This window comes from Carassius carassius, chromosome 7 (assembly GCF_963082965.1).
Source record: "Carassius carassius chromosome 7, fCarCar2.1, whole genome shotgun sequence".
Lineage (NCBI taxonomy): Eukaryota > Metazoa > Chordata > Actinopteri > Cypriniformes > Cyprinidae > Carassius > Carassius carassius.
The window spans coordinates 23648401-23663188 of NC_081761.1; the positions used below are offsets into that span (position 1 = coordinate 23648401).

Sequence of the window (14788 nt, forward strand, 5' to 3'; positions counted from 1 at the left end):
TCCCAGAAAAGATTCCAGTTATTAACAAATAGCAGTTTCTGTTCTTTACACCATGACAACAACCATTCATTTAAAGCAAAAAGTCTACTGAACCTTTCGTGTCCTCGTCGATACGTGGGCAGTGGTCCTGACACGACGAGTGTCGGACGATGGAGTCTCCGATGATCACAGTGTCGCGTCCTGTCTCGCGGAGGGGAGCGAAGCGGTTCCGGATGGAGACATCGAAGGCAGGAGGGGGAGAAGTCGTCGCCCGGGACCCGGCTCGCGTCCTCCGCTGTGGATGCACCCAGGGTCCGTGGTGTCCCGGCGTCGCAGTGAAGGACATCTGGGAAGATCGCGTCCTGGGTGCACCGGGCCTGTGCAGAGAAACACACGGAGTAGACGTGGTGGGACTGTTAGCAGATCGCTGTATACTTCCCCCGGACTTGTGAGCGTCAGCCCGGGATGATTCCAGCGCGGCTCTCCGCTCTCTCAGCTGGGCCTGCCTCACCTCCAGGTCGCGAATCTGCTTTCCCACGGCCTCGAGCTCGAGCTGCACAGAGTGGAGACATTCATCCGCCATTAAAGCAAGTAACAGTGAGTACAGCAGTGGTAATGTGTGTGAATAGAGTATTAGCAATGTTAGCGCAGTTAGCTGCAACCACGCCGCTGATGCTAACGGGCTAAAAGCTAATAGCGGACCCGGGAGATCAAAATAAAACTAGTGATAGCGAGGCGCTCTGATTGTTTTTGTTGTAGAATACAATAGAGGATATATTCACACGTTATATAAACGGAAACAATGATGTATAAAATTGATTTTTGAGTTAAAAATAGTCAATGAAAAGAATATAGTGACGGAGCTCAAACGCAGTACAGCCGCCAACAACAAACAGGAAGTGATTCAATCCTTGCTGTGTGGCCTTTCATGTTGTCAGCTGGCTACTGATGTAGTTCAGCAGCTGTCTGATCTCACTCATCTCCAGTGTATTTGCTTGTCCTTTCAGGGCCTGAGCGTAGCTCTTGGAGTGTGGGAGTGGGCTGGGTTCGATGTGTTATCAGCTGAGGCTGCATGAGTGGTTGGAAGGCTGGTTACTGCTGTTGCTGTTGGGCTGTTCCTCATGTTGCTTCTCTGCCTGGAGTGATGTTTTTGTGGTCGTGGGTGTCTTGGGTGGTGATCTGGTGCAAACTGGGGTTTCTGCTGATGGGCTGGTGTAGATCTGTGGTGGTGTAGGGCTTGTGCATGGGGTGTTCTGTTGTGGATTTTAGCATGTTGTGGGGGTCCCTGGTATTGTGCAGCCAGTGGTGGTCGTTCTCTGTGATGAGTTTATAGGTTTATGCTGGGTGTCTGGTTTTGTGTTCTGTGGGTTGGCAGCTGTGTTGTTTTCAGGGGTGTGAAGGTGTTTTGTCTGCCCCACGCTGTGTCTTTCAGTGTTTTTGCAAACACATTGACTTTGTCGTTCTTTATGTGTACATGGTCATACAGGTCCCTGATTGTGATGGAGGGGTGATGAGCCAGGTGCACATTGGGCAGGCGAGCACATCCTTTGGAGATGTCAGTGTTGACTCTCTGGATGGTGTCTGGGTGGATGTCTCTGCGGGGTAGGAGGGTAGAGATGGTGATCTTTGTGTTGGGGTAGGTCTCTGTAGCCTTCTCTGCTACTCTGCAGATCAGCTGCCCAACTCTCTCCTGTTCCCTTCTCAAGTTGTTGGTGCCTGTGTGTATGATGATATGTGAGGGTGTGCCAAAGGTGGAGTCAGAAAGTATTCTGAGGGCATCCCCTGTTTTTGGGCACCAGAGTTTTTTTTGTTTTAAGGCCTGGAAAAAGTCTTTCTCCTTGTTGGAACTTCCCATTGGAGTCCATGAGGATGGCTCTCTCTCTCTCTCTCTCTCTCTCTCTCTCTCTCTCTCTCTCGCTCTCTCTCTCTCTCTCTCTCTCTCTCCACTGCTTCCCTGAACATAAGTATAGTTTATTTTACGTCGAACCTTTTAATGTGCGGTAGCCGTATTATACAAGACAACTGAAATGTAACAAACGTTCACCTGCCGTTACCTCGCAGAAGGACCGCTGGGTCGTTCCCCCTTCTGCCGCTAGATGGCAGCAGCACTACTCTTCAATTGACTAGCCTACTGAAAGACAGACAACAGTTAAACAGATTAAATGTACACAATATGGATTTCTTTATCTTCCATAAATAATTTTTCTATGAAATGGTCACGTTTATTTTGTTTTCTTCACAAATGTATCACCCGAGTCGCATTACCGCACGTTTTTGTGAATAGGTTGCACAAATCGAAAATATTTTGTTTTGCTGTTTGTAATTATTTTTGCTAACAGTTTCGTCAAATCTGCTGTTGATTTCTCCATGAAAAAAAATGCATGTTCATCTCTCAGTGACACACTTCAAAGAACTCGAAACAGATGTGAAGTGCTCATTAGCGGAGCAAAATCTGCGCACCGTGACTGTTCCCATGCACCGAGGGATCGAGAAGAAAACATCAGGATTCGACACTTTATTTCAAGTGATTCCAGATAAACATGGGGGGATAAAAGTAAAATACCTTGTCAATATCGGATTTTTTTTGTTTTGTTTTACAATCTGTATTCTCCTTCTACTGTTTTTAAACGGACGGATAACTTTTCTTAAAATGCCAGGTCTATTAGTTTTTAGAACCTGTGCCAGAAAAAGACACATTTGCTGTTGAAAACCGTTGAGGGATCCCGACCAAACCTTTTAGACTTCAAAGAACTGCAACATCTGTACAGGAACATGCTCGAAGCCGTCTGCTTATAATTGGGACTCACTCGGCATCCAGGCTGTCAGAATCTTACCAGTTAAATTAGTATAGAAGAGATCTGGCTTCCATTAAATTGGTTCGTTTGGAGAGTTGCATTCTGTTTTGTCCTTTTTTTTTTCTTCATTATTATTATTTTTTTTTATGGAAGATATAAAATAGCCTGTTTATAGTACACCTCCTCGCATAATTAAACGCATAAATGTCAAACTTAAAGAGAAGCAATTAGCGGCCAAAAAGTTTCAAATTGTAGCTACAGATTCAGGCGGGAAGCCTGTCTCGGCAAGAAGGCTGTAATGTCCAGTGTCTGTATAAGCTTTCATGACGAAACTGGATTCCATAGCCGTGAATGTTATAAAAAAATCTAGTCATATTTGCGCCATATTTAATTTAAACATGAATCAAAACGAGCCTGTGGTGGGCTTAGTGCAGTGCGTTCTAGATCGTAGCCCTACAGTTGTGTAGGTTTGACTACACGTCTTAAAAAAACCTTAGTAGACATAAAAGTCCAGCTTTGAAAGATTTTAAATAATGTTATCTAGAGTTGCCATTCACATTCCAAAGTCTGTAATCACAGCCTCGTTTTCATCCGTGTTAAAATCAATGTGATGTCCACTGGTTATTTGAAAGTAGGCTAATGCTCTTCTGAGTCTATATTCTGTTTAGCTATAGTTGTGTATCCCTTTTCCCGATTTTTTTTTCTTTCTCTCATTGAATAAACAATAATTAACATGTAGCTAGCTAACATAAGCATACATAACTGAAAAAGCGTCCAATAGCTTGAAATCGTACGCTAGGATGTTTAACCACTGGGTGGCAGAATGTCAAGAATTGTTCAATTATGTGCGAATTTAGAAACCAGCACTTGGACAGCATTTTTTACTTTATTTTAGTCTTTTTCAATTATTTTAATTCTTCAGTGATATACATTTGAGTGTCTAAACTATCTTAGAAAAAAATGAACAAAATGGTTTAATTTAATGCTTTGCTTATAGCATATACAGGCCTATAGAAAAGTTTAAAACAAAGAAATAACATGCGTAAAACGTGTAAAAACAGCAAATCAGAGAAGAAATAAAACGCGAGAAAAACGCAATGTCGCGCATTACTGTCGTCTTCTTTAAACATTAGTTTGAATTAAGCTTTACAACACTCTTTAAATGTGTCTTTTCACAATACACTTGAGTTTGGAGTGTTTGGGTGGCGTCTGAAGCGCTTTTGTGAGGCTGGCGTGGGATCTGGTTGTGTCCTCAGCACTCTGGACAGCGCCTGCTCTTGCTCTCCACCGCTGCTTAGGCTATTCATACAGGCTGCCATAAAATATCAGCCAAGAAAACATGAATGGACGCGATATAGTTCACTACTCTTGATTTACAGCTGTTTCCCCCGTCTAGCGATTTTCAGTTGACTTGATAACCTTCAGTGACGCGCAGCTGATTTGCACGATCTGACATCTTTATTCATAAATAGCCCCCATGCACATCTCTCTGACGTTCATCTACCCTCTGACGAAACCTGCTCCTATAAGATTCACAGTAAGTTTGGCTGACTCGGAAATGTGCTGGACTGCTCTTCTCCTGAGGTGATAGTTGGGCTCTTTTGTTTCGCACTGTTGAGTGGCTGGCGGCTAATTCACAAAGGTGAGGCACTTTTATGATGTTGAATTATGAAATAGTTGGCATTTTTGCCCCCACTTAAACCAGAAACCTGAAATGATCGGAATTGACCACGAAATGTTGAAAAGCATGAAGCTACTGAAAGATTATAGACATTTATAATAATTTGAAATGAGTTGAATTTTTAATTCTGCGTCTTTTTTGTGTTTATAAGCTCAATAGATTTATTGATTGATTTTTCTAGTTCTCCCTTCTTTTCTTGCACGCCTGTTTAGGTCTCTTTTCCTTAGGTCTCAATGAATGTCGGTTCTTTAGAGATACAAAGACTTTAGCAGAGAGAAGATGAACATCCATGTGGAGGGGTTGGTGGCGATTGTCATCTTCTACGTGCTGATCCTTCTAGTGGGAATCTGGGCAGCATGGAAAAACAAGAATTCCGGCGTGAGGGAGGGAGTTGATCGAAGTGAGACCATCATGGTCGGCGGAAGGGATATTGGCTTATTTGTCGGCGCGTTTACTATGACTGGTGAGTTTCAGAGAGAACTAAATAAAAAAAGCGCTTCACTGTATGCATACATGATATGACATATAACATAAATGAGGATTTTTTTTTTTTTACGACTTAAGAGATTTACTAATCTAAAACAAAAATATTATACACACACACACACACAAACACACATATACTGCCTGTATCTAGGCTATATATATAAAAAAAAACGTAAAATAATGATTAGATGTATCTTCATGTCTTTCTATAGCAAAATAAATAATCATTGGACAAATAAACCTTCAATTTTTTTTAAAAAAAGCTAACTCTTTTATGAATAAATGAATTAATTAATAATAGACAAATTCAGAAATTTGTAGGCCTAAATTGTAATATGTTATGTATTATGTTTTATTTTATTTCTGTATTATAAGTGCAATTTCGCTGGGTCTATGCATTTTTTAAACATTAAATGGTTCTGTTTGGTTATATATATATATATATATATATATATATATATATATATATATATATATATGTGTGTGTGTGTGTGTGTGTGTGTGTGTGTTTCCTTCCTTCTTTCTTTCTTTCTTTCTTTCTTTCATGTATTATTCATTCTGGTACTGTTACTAATTATTTAATAATTTATGTTTCTAATCATAATTTAATAGCAACTTGGGTCGGAGGAGGTTATATCAACGGCACGGCAGAGAATGTTTATCTTCCCGGGTATGGCTTGGCATGGGCACAGGCTCCCTTTGGATATGCGCTCAGCCTTGTTTTGGGTATGTTGCATGTGTAAGCAGTTTTGATAGAAACATATTTTCAGTGTTAAAGTTAGCAGAACTAGAAGCAAGTATCTATCAAACATATAATTTCCATGAATTGATTCGTGTCAAGGTGGCCTTTTCTTTGCCAAACCCATGCGCTCCCGGGGTTACGTCACCATGCTTGACCCCTTCCAGCAAATGTATGGAAAAAGGATGGGTGGTCTGCTATTCATCCCTGCACTAATGGGGGAAATGTTCTGGTCAGCCGCCATCTTATCTGCCCTTGGTAAGAAAAGAGAGGCAACCGATATCCTAGAAAGACACAATGTCAATTTGCAAGCACTTTCATTATTGTATTAGGACATATTCTATAATACTGCAGTAAAGCTTTAATTAAACATTTTTTTTTTTTTTGCATCACAGGGGCCACACTGAGTGTGATCATTGACATCAACATCAATATGTCTGTGATTATTTCGGCTCTTATTGCTATTTTCTACACGCTGGTGGGAGGACTGTATTCAGTGGCATACACTGATGTTGTCCAGCTCTTCTTCATTTTTTTAGGACTGGTAAGTCTTCACAGAACCACATGATGAAGTCACCAAAGGTTTCATTTTCCCCTTGATTCATGTCTGCATGTCTTCAGCAGCACAGAACACTCTGTGATTTATCAAAGTGGCTGTTTGCTGTGCAGTTTTGACAGTAATGGCTCATCAACCACCCTTTAAAGATACAAGTGATAGGAATAAAGAAGTGAAAGAAGAAATAAAATATTTTTCCTTTTTTTAGTTATGTTTTAATGATCTTTATTATTATTATTATTATGGTAACACTTTATTTTAAGGTGTCATAATATTATAATTCAAATAAATTACATGCAAGTAACCCTCATCCTAACCCTGACCATATAGTATGTACTTGTATTTAATGAATATTACTCAGTACTTAAATGTATAATTTAAAATTTTACCTTAAAATGGTTTTACCATTTTTATTTATTATTACATTATGCAATATAATATACTAATACAATTAATAATATAACATTATTAATTGAACATAAATCATATGTGAATGTAAAAAAAAAAATAGATTTTTAGATTTTTATCACAATATTGAAAAACAAAATGTTTAATGCTCAAAATCTATTTGGCTAGTTTTCACTAGTACCTGCTAAAAATTGAGCATTACAATGTTATTACAATATTATATATGGTCTATTACATTGGTAATAAACTGCTCTCTTTACAGTGGGTGAGCGTCCCTTTTGCACTCTCAAACCCAGCTGTGTCTGACATCGGAGTGACAGCAGTGAAGCCATTCAATGCTAATCAGACCGCATGGCTTGGGAAGATAGAAAGCCCTGACAAATGGATGTGGGCTGACAACTTCTGCCTTCTGGTGAGTGGGCATCCCAATGTAGCATGATGGGATGGAGACAAAAGGATTTTGCCAATGGAGAATTCTTGATTCTGAAGGGCCAAACCTAATTTCTCACTTTAGTGAACGATGCAATCATTCATAGGGAGGAAAGCTAAATAAGACCTGAGGGTGAATAAAGTGTAATACTGGTCTAATCAGGCCACTGTCCTCCTCTAGGTTGCCATTTTTAGATAAGCTTTAATGTTTAAGGGTTATATGTCTGTATCATGCTGTCTGGTGTCTGTATTTACAGTGACGTTTCTGTTTCTAGATGTTGGGGGGGATTCCCTGGCAGGTGTATTTTCAAAGGGTTCTTTCTGCCTCTTCAGCAACCTATGCTCAAGTCCTCTCCTTCCTGGCTGCCTTTGGTTGTATCATCATGGCTATTCCCTCCGTCCTGATCGGAGCCATAGGGGCTTCCACAGGTAAGACAAATCTCTGTACATCTGACTTTTTTTTTTCTTTTTGTAGCAAATCTGAATAACACTTACATGTTATAATAATAGCGGTTAATAATGCCTAATTACATGAAACTAACCCTTGATGAAACACTAACCCTATAGTAAGTACATGTTGTTAACTAAAATTAATTAGGACTTAAATATACAATAACACGGTAGGCCTAACAATGACACCGTAAAATAAAGAGTATAAAAAATAAAGAGTATAAAAAATAAAGAAATAAAGTTTTTAAATACACCCTTGTAATCTTCAATCAACATTAACTTCCCTTCCGCCTCACAACAATCTGTTTTCTGATGACGTCTGCACTGGCACGAAGGCAGGACAATCATTCCTTTGCTCTTATACAATGTTATTTTAGTATCACTGACGTACTATTATAGATTGTTTTTCTAATACATTAAATTAGTTTTGATTTTCTGCTTTCATGTCAATTTTATTTATTACTAGTTTTTTAATATCTATATAGTTTTTATAAATGTTGACTTCAGTTTTAATTATTTCACATCAGCTTAAACTAAATAATAATGAGAAGTGTTTCAATAAAATAAGCTTTTTTATGTTATTTTATAATTGAAATTGCAATAAACCACAAATGTTTTGATGGTTTAGTTTAGTTAACTATAATAACCCTGCTCTTGCAAATTATAATTTACATAAGATCGCAGCAATTAGCAAATGACAATGATCCAATCAATTCCAATCAAATCCTTTTTTTTATTTTTTTTGGCATTTGAGGATAACAATAGGTAATTGCAACTTTATTTCTTGATGACTTTACAAGAACAGTTAATTTATAGCATATATGCATTTCAGAAGAGAAAAAGAAGTTGCTAACAAAGTCATCCAAGCAGTCTAATAAATCTGATTTATAGGCTATATCCACTTACTGATCATTAGATCTGTTTGAGTGCAAAAAAAGGAAAAGACTCACTATTTTAGGAATACAAATTCTTAATATGGCTTACAAAAGTGATCTTAACTATACACTAATTATGCTGTATTTTCCCCTTACCCTGAATAATTATTCACAGCTCAGCCAAATTAAAAATGTGCAACAAAGCATTTTTCATATTGTTTCCTGTGTACCACATGTCCTTGTCCCAAAGCCTAACACCATTTTTCCTTTGAGAGTGTACTGAATTTAGTATATACTGACAGTAATTCTAATTATGTAATCAGTTATTTCTGATTATTGGGGAACAGTCTGATTTGCTCTGGTGTGTTGTGGGAGGTGTTCTCCAGGCTGTATCAGCCCCGGGTGGAAACCATGTTCCCTTCAGATCACTAAAGAAACGAGTAATTAACAACAGCTGGTCTCCCTCATACATTATTAACAGATTATCCATTTAACGATGTGAACCCTGTAAATATTACATCTGAGGGAGGCACACAGCACCCAGATTTAATCAACAAACTTTCAGCATCAAAGACACACCACTTATTACTTTACTTATTGGAAATAACAGTCTAATCAAGCAAGTCTTATTGCTTTTGGATTGTGAGTAAAAAGAATTTGAAATTGAAAATTAATTTAACATGTATTTTACTCATGTATATGCAAAAAAAGTAATAATTTATGCTGCTGGTTATTACATAGTATATAGTAAGTGTGTTCTACTGCACAGATTGGAACCAGACAACCTATGGGCCAATTCCTCCCATGCAGAGGGACCAGTCTGACATGATCCTACCGATCGTGCTACAGCATCTGTGCCCGGCCTATATCTCCTTTTTTGGTCTGGGGGCAGTTTCTGCTGCAGTGATGTCATCCGCTGACTCATCCATCTTGTCGGCCAGCTCCATGTTCGCTAGGAACATCTACCAGCTCGCTTTCCGGCAATCGGTGAGAGCCCGTCTAATTTAATTCACTGCAAAAAAAAAAAGAAATGTCTGTAAACTTAACAGACAGTGTTCTGGCTGAAAATTACTAGTAGATTTTCCATTTTTCAATGAGTTTTTGTGGGCAAAAAAATAAAATAAATTAATTAATAAATAATACATTGTTAATAACATACCGATATATGAAGAACAGCTCACACAGCAGTCACTTTCAAATCAAGCACTTTTCAGTTTCTCAGCAGAAAGGATTTCCATAGCTAACTTTAATGAAAATCTGAGTTGGGAACTTTTTTTTTTACCTTCAAGAGATACTCCTGAAGGCATGGATTCCTATCGAAATTACTACAATTACAAAATTTTGCCAAGTAGCATTGATTTAAAATGTTTAAATGTTTGTACTGGAATTCATGCCAAGAAATTCGTATCAAGAAAACCTTTCCCCTTTCTTTTGTAAAACAACTATAATATTTAGAAATGCATACTAATTTATGGATAAAGTAATTCAAGGGATAGTTCAACCAATGTCAGTAATCATCATGTACATACACAAATGTCATTCAAGAACTTTATGACTTTCATTTTTTTGGGAAACACAAAAGAAGATATGTCGCAGAATGTCTCTGGCATATGTAAAGAAACTCAATGCCATCACTGACCTTTACTGAATGAAAAAAGTGGGTGTCAGTTATTAAAAACCTGCATATTAATCAACTTTTAATGAATTGATCAACAAATTCTTAGTTTTATCATACCTTGTATCATTTTAGTATCTCTCTAATTCTCATCTCATCTTTGTACTGATTTTAAGGCTTCTGACCGTGAGATCGTGTGGGTCATGCGGATCACTATTTTTGTGTTTGGGGCTCTAGCGACAGGCATGGCTCTCTTGACTGGGACCGTCTATGGTTTATGGTACCTGAGCTCTGACCTGGTCTATGTCATCATCTTCCCGCAACTCCTGTGCGTTCTTTTCATCCGTGGCACGAACACTTACGGCTCGGTGGCTGGATACATCTTTGGATTGATCCTGCGAATTGGTGGAGGGGAACCATATCTTAAACTGCCTCCGTTCATCTACTACCCCGGATGGACCATTGAGGAGAAGGTCCATCATGTGACCAAGGAGGTGGAATACCTGGTGATGCAGAGATTTCCCTTTAAGACAGCTTCCATGCTGGCCTCCTTCCTTAGCAATGTGGCTTTCTCATACCTGTTTAAGTACCTGTTTGAAAGTGGCACCTTTTCAGCTAAATATGATTTCTTGGATGCAGTGGTGGCCAAGCACAGTGCTGAAATAATGGACAAGACCACTCTGGTGAACAAGAACATCATTGGGCTGAATGAAATGACCCCGGTCAAGCCAAGACTTAGTGTAACTTTAGCTGCTACCTTCACCAGGAAGGAAACCCTGACCGAAGAGGAGGACTCCAGCCCGGAGTCACCGAGTCATGAGAATGAGTAGAGACCCTATGTTCAATCTTGAGAAGACTCTCTATTGGTTCCATAATGTGAAGTACAAGGCTTTACCCTATAAGTAAAGAACTATCAGATTTTAATAATATACTTAATTCACTCCAAACTCCTTCTCTGGAATTTTCATCTCTTCTTTCAAGATGGGAATGGGAAAGCAACTGAAACTCAATGAAAATGGCAAAGAGAGAAGAAAGCAGCAGTGGTTTGAGTAATATTTGGAAAAAAAAAACTGACTTGATGGTGTTATTTACCCTGAGAAGCTCTTCGACTCCTGTCGGTATGTACAAACCCTGAGTGACTCTCCTTTCCCTTCTAAAGAAAATGTTGAGATACTGTGATAAAATAAATAATCATATTAAAAGGTTAGTTCACTCAAAGATGTTCTATCATCATTTGCTCAACCTGGATGACTTCATTTCTTCTGTAGAACATAGAACAAAATGTCTCTTTTTTTCATCCACACAGTCAAAGTCAATAGACTTCGGTGTTCTTATTGACTTTCATTGCATGGACGAAAATAGCAGCTGAAACATTCTTCAAGCTACGAATGATGACAGAATGTCAGTTTCTCTGTGAATTATCCGTTTAATTTCCTAAACCTGGACAAAGATCAGTCCAGATTTGAAAAAAGAAAAAAACACAGTGATTATAATATATCCCATTATAGCTATATTAATACATAATAGGTGTAAGTTCATGTGTCATGTTATTACTTACGTCCCATGATAGTTATTAGTGCAGATTATCCTATCGTCCTATCATAAAAACAAAATGTAGCTAAACGGTTATAAGCTGTTTCATAAATATGTAATCATATAACAAGTGATGTGCTTCCCATCTACAAACTACTTTTAACAACTGTGACATGAGTGCACATGTGGCAAATGTCTTTTTCATGTTCATAGTGCAATATTAAGAAGGAAAACAAACAACATGGAAAATATACAGTATATAATCTTGTAATCGCCTTAACTAGCTACATTGGATAGATGGGGGTGATTGGACATTATGCAAACCCGGTTTGTCACTTTGTTGTACTTGAAAATGAATGTAGCTGCAACTGATTTACCAGATGTAACAATCTCCGGGGTCTGTGCTGTGATATTTTTTGTGATTTGCAAAGTCATACGTATGTCAAACGAAGTCATTGTACCTGGTTCCAGGATGATACAGCTGCTGTGTTATTTTGTTGGCTTTAGCGATAAAGACATTTGTGTGATGTGTGTGTTTATATTCCAATGAATATAATTGTCCAGTATTCCACTAAAATGTAAAGCGTCACTTTACAGTTCTGTATATATATATATATATATATATATATATATATATATATATATATATATATATATATATATATATATATATATATATATATGCATATATATTTAAATGAGTTGGAGCCAGCTACACAAATCTATATTTATTTATTAAATGTGTCCTACAGATTAAATATAGGATTATTCAAAGAGAATAAATTTTATTGTTAAGACTTTCATAGTTGTGTATTTTTCCAAAGTAATACAGTCCACAAAAACTGCAAGTAATGAAGCGTTTTCCATTTTGTTTAAATTCATCAATTCAACTTGACGAAGTGTGTGTCGATAATTTTTGTTCTCGTTTCTGATAGCAAGCACATTTTCTAAGTCTAACGCCACTTGATCTGCGGACTGCTGTAGGACCAGTTACGAAAAAGCGCGTGTCTGAAAACGTGACAATTTATGACATTAACTCTCTTCAACTTCCAGCGTCACAGTTGAATAAAAACACTCTAAAAATAGCCAGTACTTTATTTACATTAAGTGCTCTGCTGGTCTCAGTGGGGCGGGGCAGGGGTAGTTGGGTGAAAAAGGCGGAGGGAAGTGAAGATGGGGGTTGGGCCGGACATTTTATGCGTCTTTTCATAGACTGCGTCAATGTCTTGGGGGTGGGCGATGACGCTGTTCTTGCCCCACCCAACCATGTCCCGAGCTTGTCCTTCATTTTGTCCTTGCTGTCCAAAATTTAATCCCATTACATCGTTTGCGGCTGGATATGCCAGAGATCCCATTCACAAAAGTACAGTGAAGAGCACTTGTGCTGATTAATAATCACCGCAATTGGGCAGTACTCTTAGCTTTGCCAAAAGTCAAGCTATTTTTATTCTTCCAACTGAGGCGTCGTCTGCGGCCATCTAAGGTGTCTGGAAAAACCTCGACGACAATTTACTCGCCAAAGGGTACAATTTGAACACCGTTCATGGTTAGTAATTTAGTCGTCAATGCTCGTTTGAGATATTCATTTTAGCTTTCTTCAAATGTGGGCAGTCTCTGGTTTTCTTGGCGATCACGTCTCTGCTCACATATCAGTAATGAAATGCTTGAGGTTCAGGAATCTCAGCTGAAATATGGTGCATCTAATTGAATCAGCCTAAGTGAGGGACATTTGTCCTCTTTCATGGTTCAATCAATCAAATCTCCCACAACAATGGTTAGGAGCACAGCCTATGATGGAAGGTAGCAGGCAGTGTTCATCACACCCGTCATTATTTATTTGAACAATTTCCTTTAGTGTAAATCAGTAAACAGATACAGATAATGTAGTTTTTTATTAGTATTACTTAAATAAATGAGAAAACAACCCTAAAAATACAAAGCTTCAAAAACCCCAACTGCACCAGTGAGAATGTCCTTTTATTTCTATTATTCGTTAAGTGACTACATGGTAACTAGTATGCTGTAGAAGACAGTCTTTAATATTACTAGTTTGTGTAAACCAAATAATAATGTGTCTAAGTGACAATAAAAGGCAAATATATATATATATATATATATATATATATATATATATATATATATATATATATATATATATATACTTTTTGGCCATTTAAGTCACAAAAATCATTCAATCATGGTGTTAACACAAATACTGTCGGTGCTCAGAATAACAATAATTCATAATATAAAGGAAAATAGAAAATGTGCTGTTGTTTTCAATAATTTTTATCATTAATACATATATATATATTTGCCTAAAAGAACACACAATGTTTGGATATTTTACACACTATTTATGTGCAGTTGGAAGCAGGTGTTGATGTTTATTGGTACCAACTTTTGAAAAATCAGAAAATTTAAGTCAGGACGTAAATCAATGAAACGTGTTAGGAACACCTGTTAAAATCAAATTCACTGATATAATGTGATGTTTCATCAGTGAAACATGATTGTGTTTATAAAAATATACCACTGAATTTTTTTTGGAGAGCAGCTTGTTGAGAATCTTTGAAAGTAATTTGTTGGACATAAACAGCCCTGTGACTGTTTGTAGAGTAACATCTCTTCACAAAATGTACTCCCTGAAGATCTGGAATGTCATCATAACATGTTTTGCATGGGTGCGTCCTATTCCCGCAGACCAAACACCCTTGTTTTTTCCACTCGCTCCTGTTCGTTTCTGACAGCAAAGTCATCTGCGGTGACAAGGAACCCTTTTTTTGACATGGGGCGACTAGAACAAGCAACCCTGAGGAAACATCAGTAACAGAAAAAGCTGTCAACAACAGAAGCATCTGCTTTGTGTTCTGCTGGCAGTACACTGCATCATTTAAAAAAGGGGGCTAGATTTTGCAAGTGGGTTTGCTCTTGGAAAGTCTATTTCTATCATTAGCTTTCCAATAGTCTTGGTCACTAAGCTGGTGCATGCAGATCAATTCAAAGAGGTTGATGTCCCTAAAAAGCTAGTATATAATTGTTTTGAAAGATCAATATCTGAAAGTACAGCTATGAATTTAAAAGACCCAGAGGAGGAATACAGACATTAAAATGTATTACTCCTCAGGGATGACTTATACTTCCCCTCTTTTCCTCCATGTCTCACTGTCTCTCAAATCTCTGCCGACCAAACTGTTGTATGATAAAACCTGTCACAACCTCTTCAACTGTCATCCTGATGA

At 37.8% G+C, this 14788-nt stretch overlaps 1 protein-coding gene across 1 annotated transcript; it reads left to right on the forward strand.

Moving 5' to 3' along the window:
• The first annotated feature begins 3958 nt into the window (after window positions 1-3958).
• On the forward strand, window positions 3959-10858 carry slc5a7a (solute carrier family 5 member 7a). Its single transcript, XM_059553250.1, has 9 exons — window positions 3959-4416; window positions 4668-4918; window positions 5554-5667; window positions 5783-5938; window positions 6076-6224; window positions 6907-7056; window positions 7349-7502; window positions 9168-9385; window positions 10190-10858. The coding sequence occupies exons 2-9, from the start codon at window positions 4735-4737 to the stop codon at window positions 10841-10843; spliced, it is 1779 nt and encodes a 592-aa protein (XP_059409233.1). The 5' UTR covers window positions 3959-4416; window positions 4668-4734; the 3' UTR covers window positions 10844-10858.
• The last annotated feature ends 3930 nt before the right edge of the window (window positions 10859-14788 follow it).

What these genes read in the sequence shown, in the direction of transcription:
- slc5a7a (XM_059553250.1), top strand. Translation starts at nt 4,735, where the DNA reads ATGAACATCCATGTGGAGGGGTTGGTGGCGATTGTCATCTTCTACGTG. An exon ending in CGGCGCGTTTACTATGACTG is followed by an intron (nt 4,919 to 5,553) that starts GTGAGTTTCAGA and finishes ATAATTTAATAG; the next exon opens with CAACTTGGGTCGGAGGAGGT. An exon ending in TGCGCTCAGCCTTGTTTTGG is followed by an intron (nt 5,668 to 5,782) that starts GTATGTTGCATG and finishes ATTCGTGTCAAG; the next exon opens with GTGGCCTTTTCTTTGCCAAA.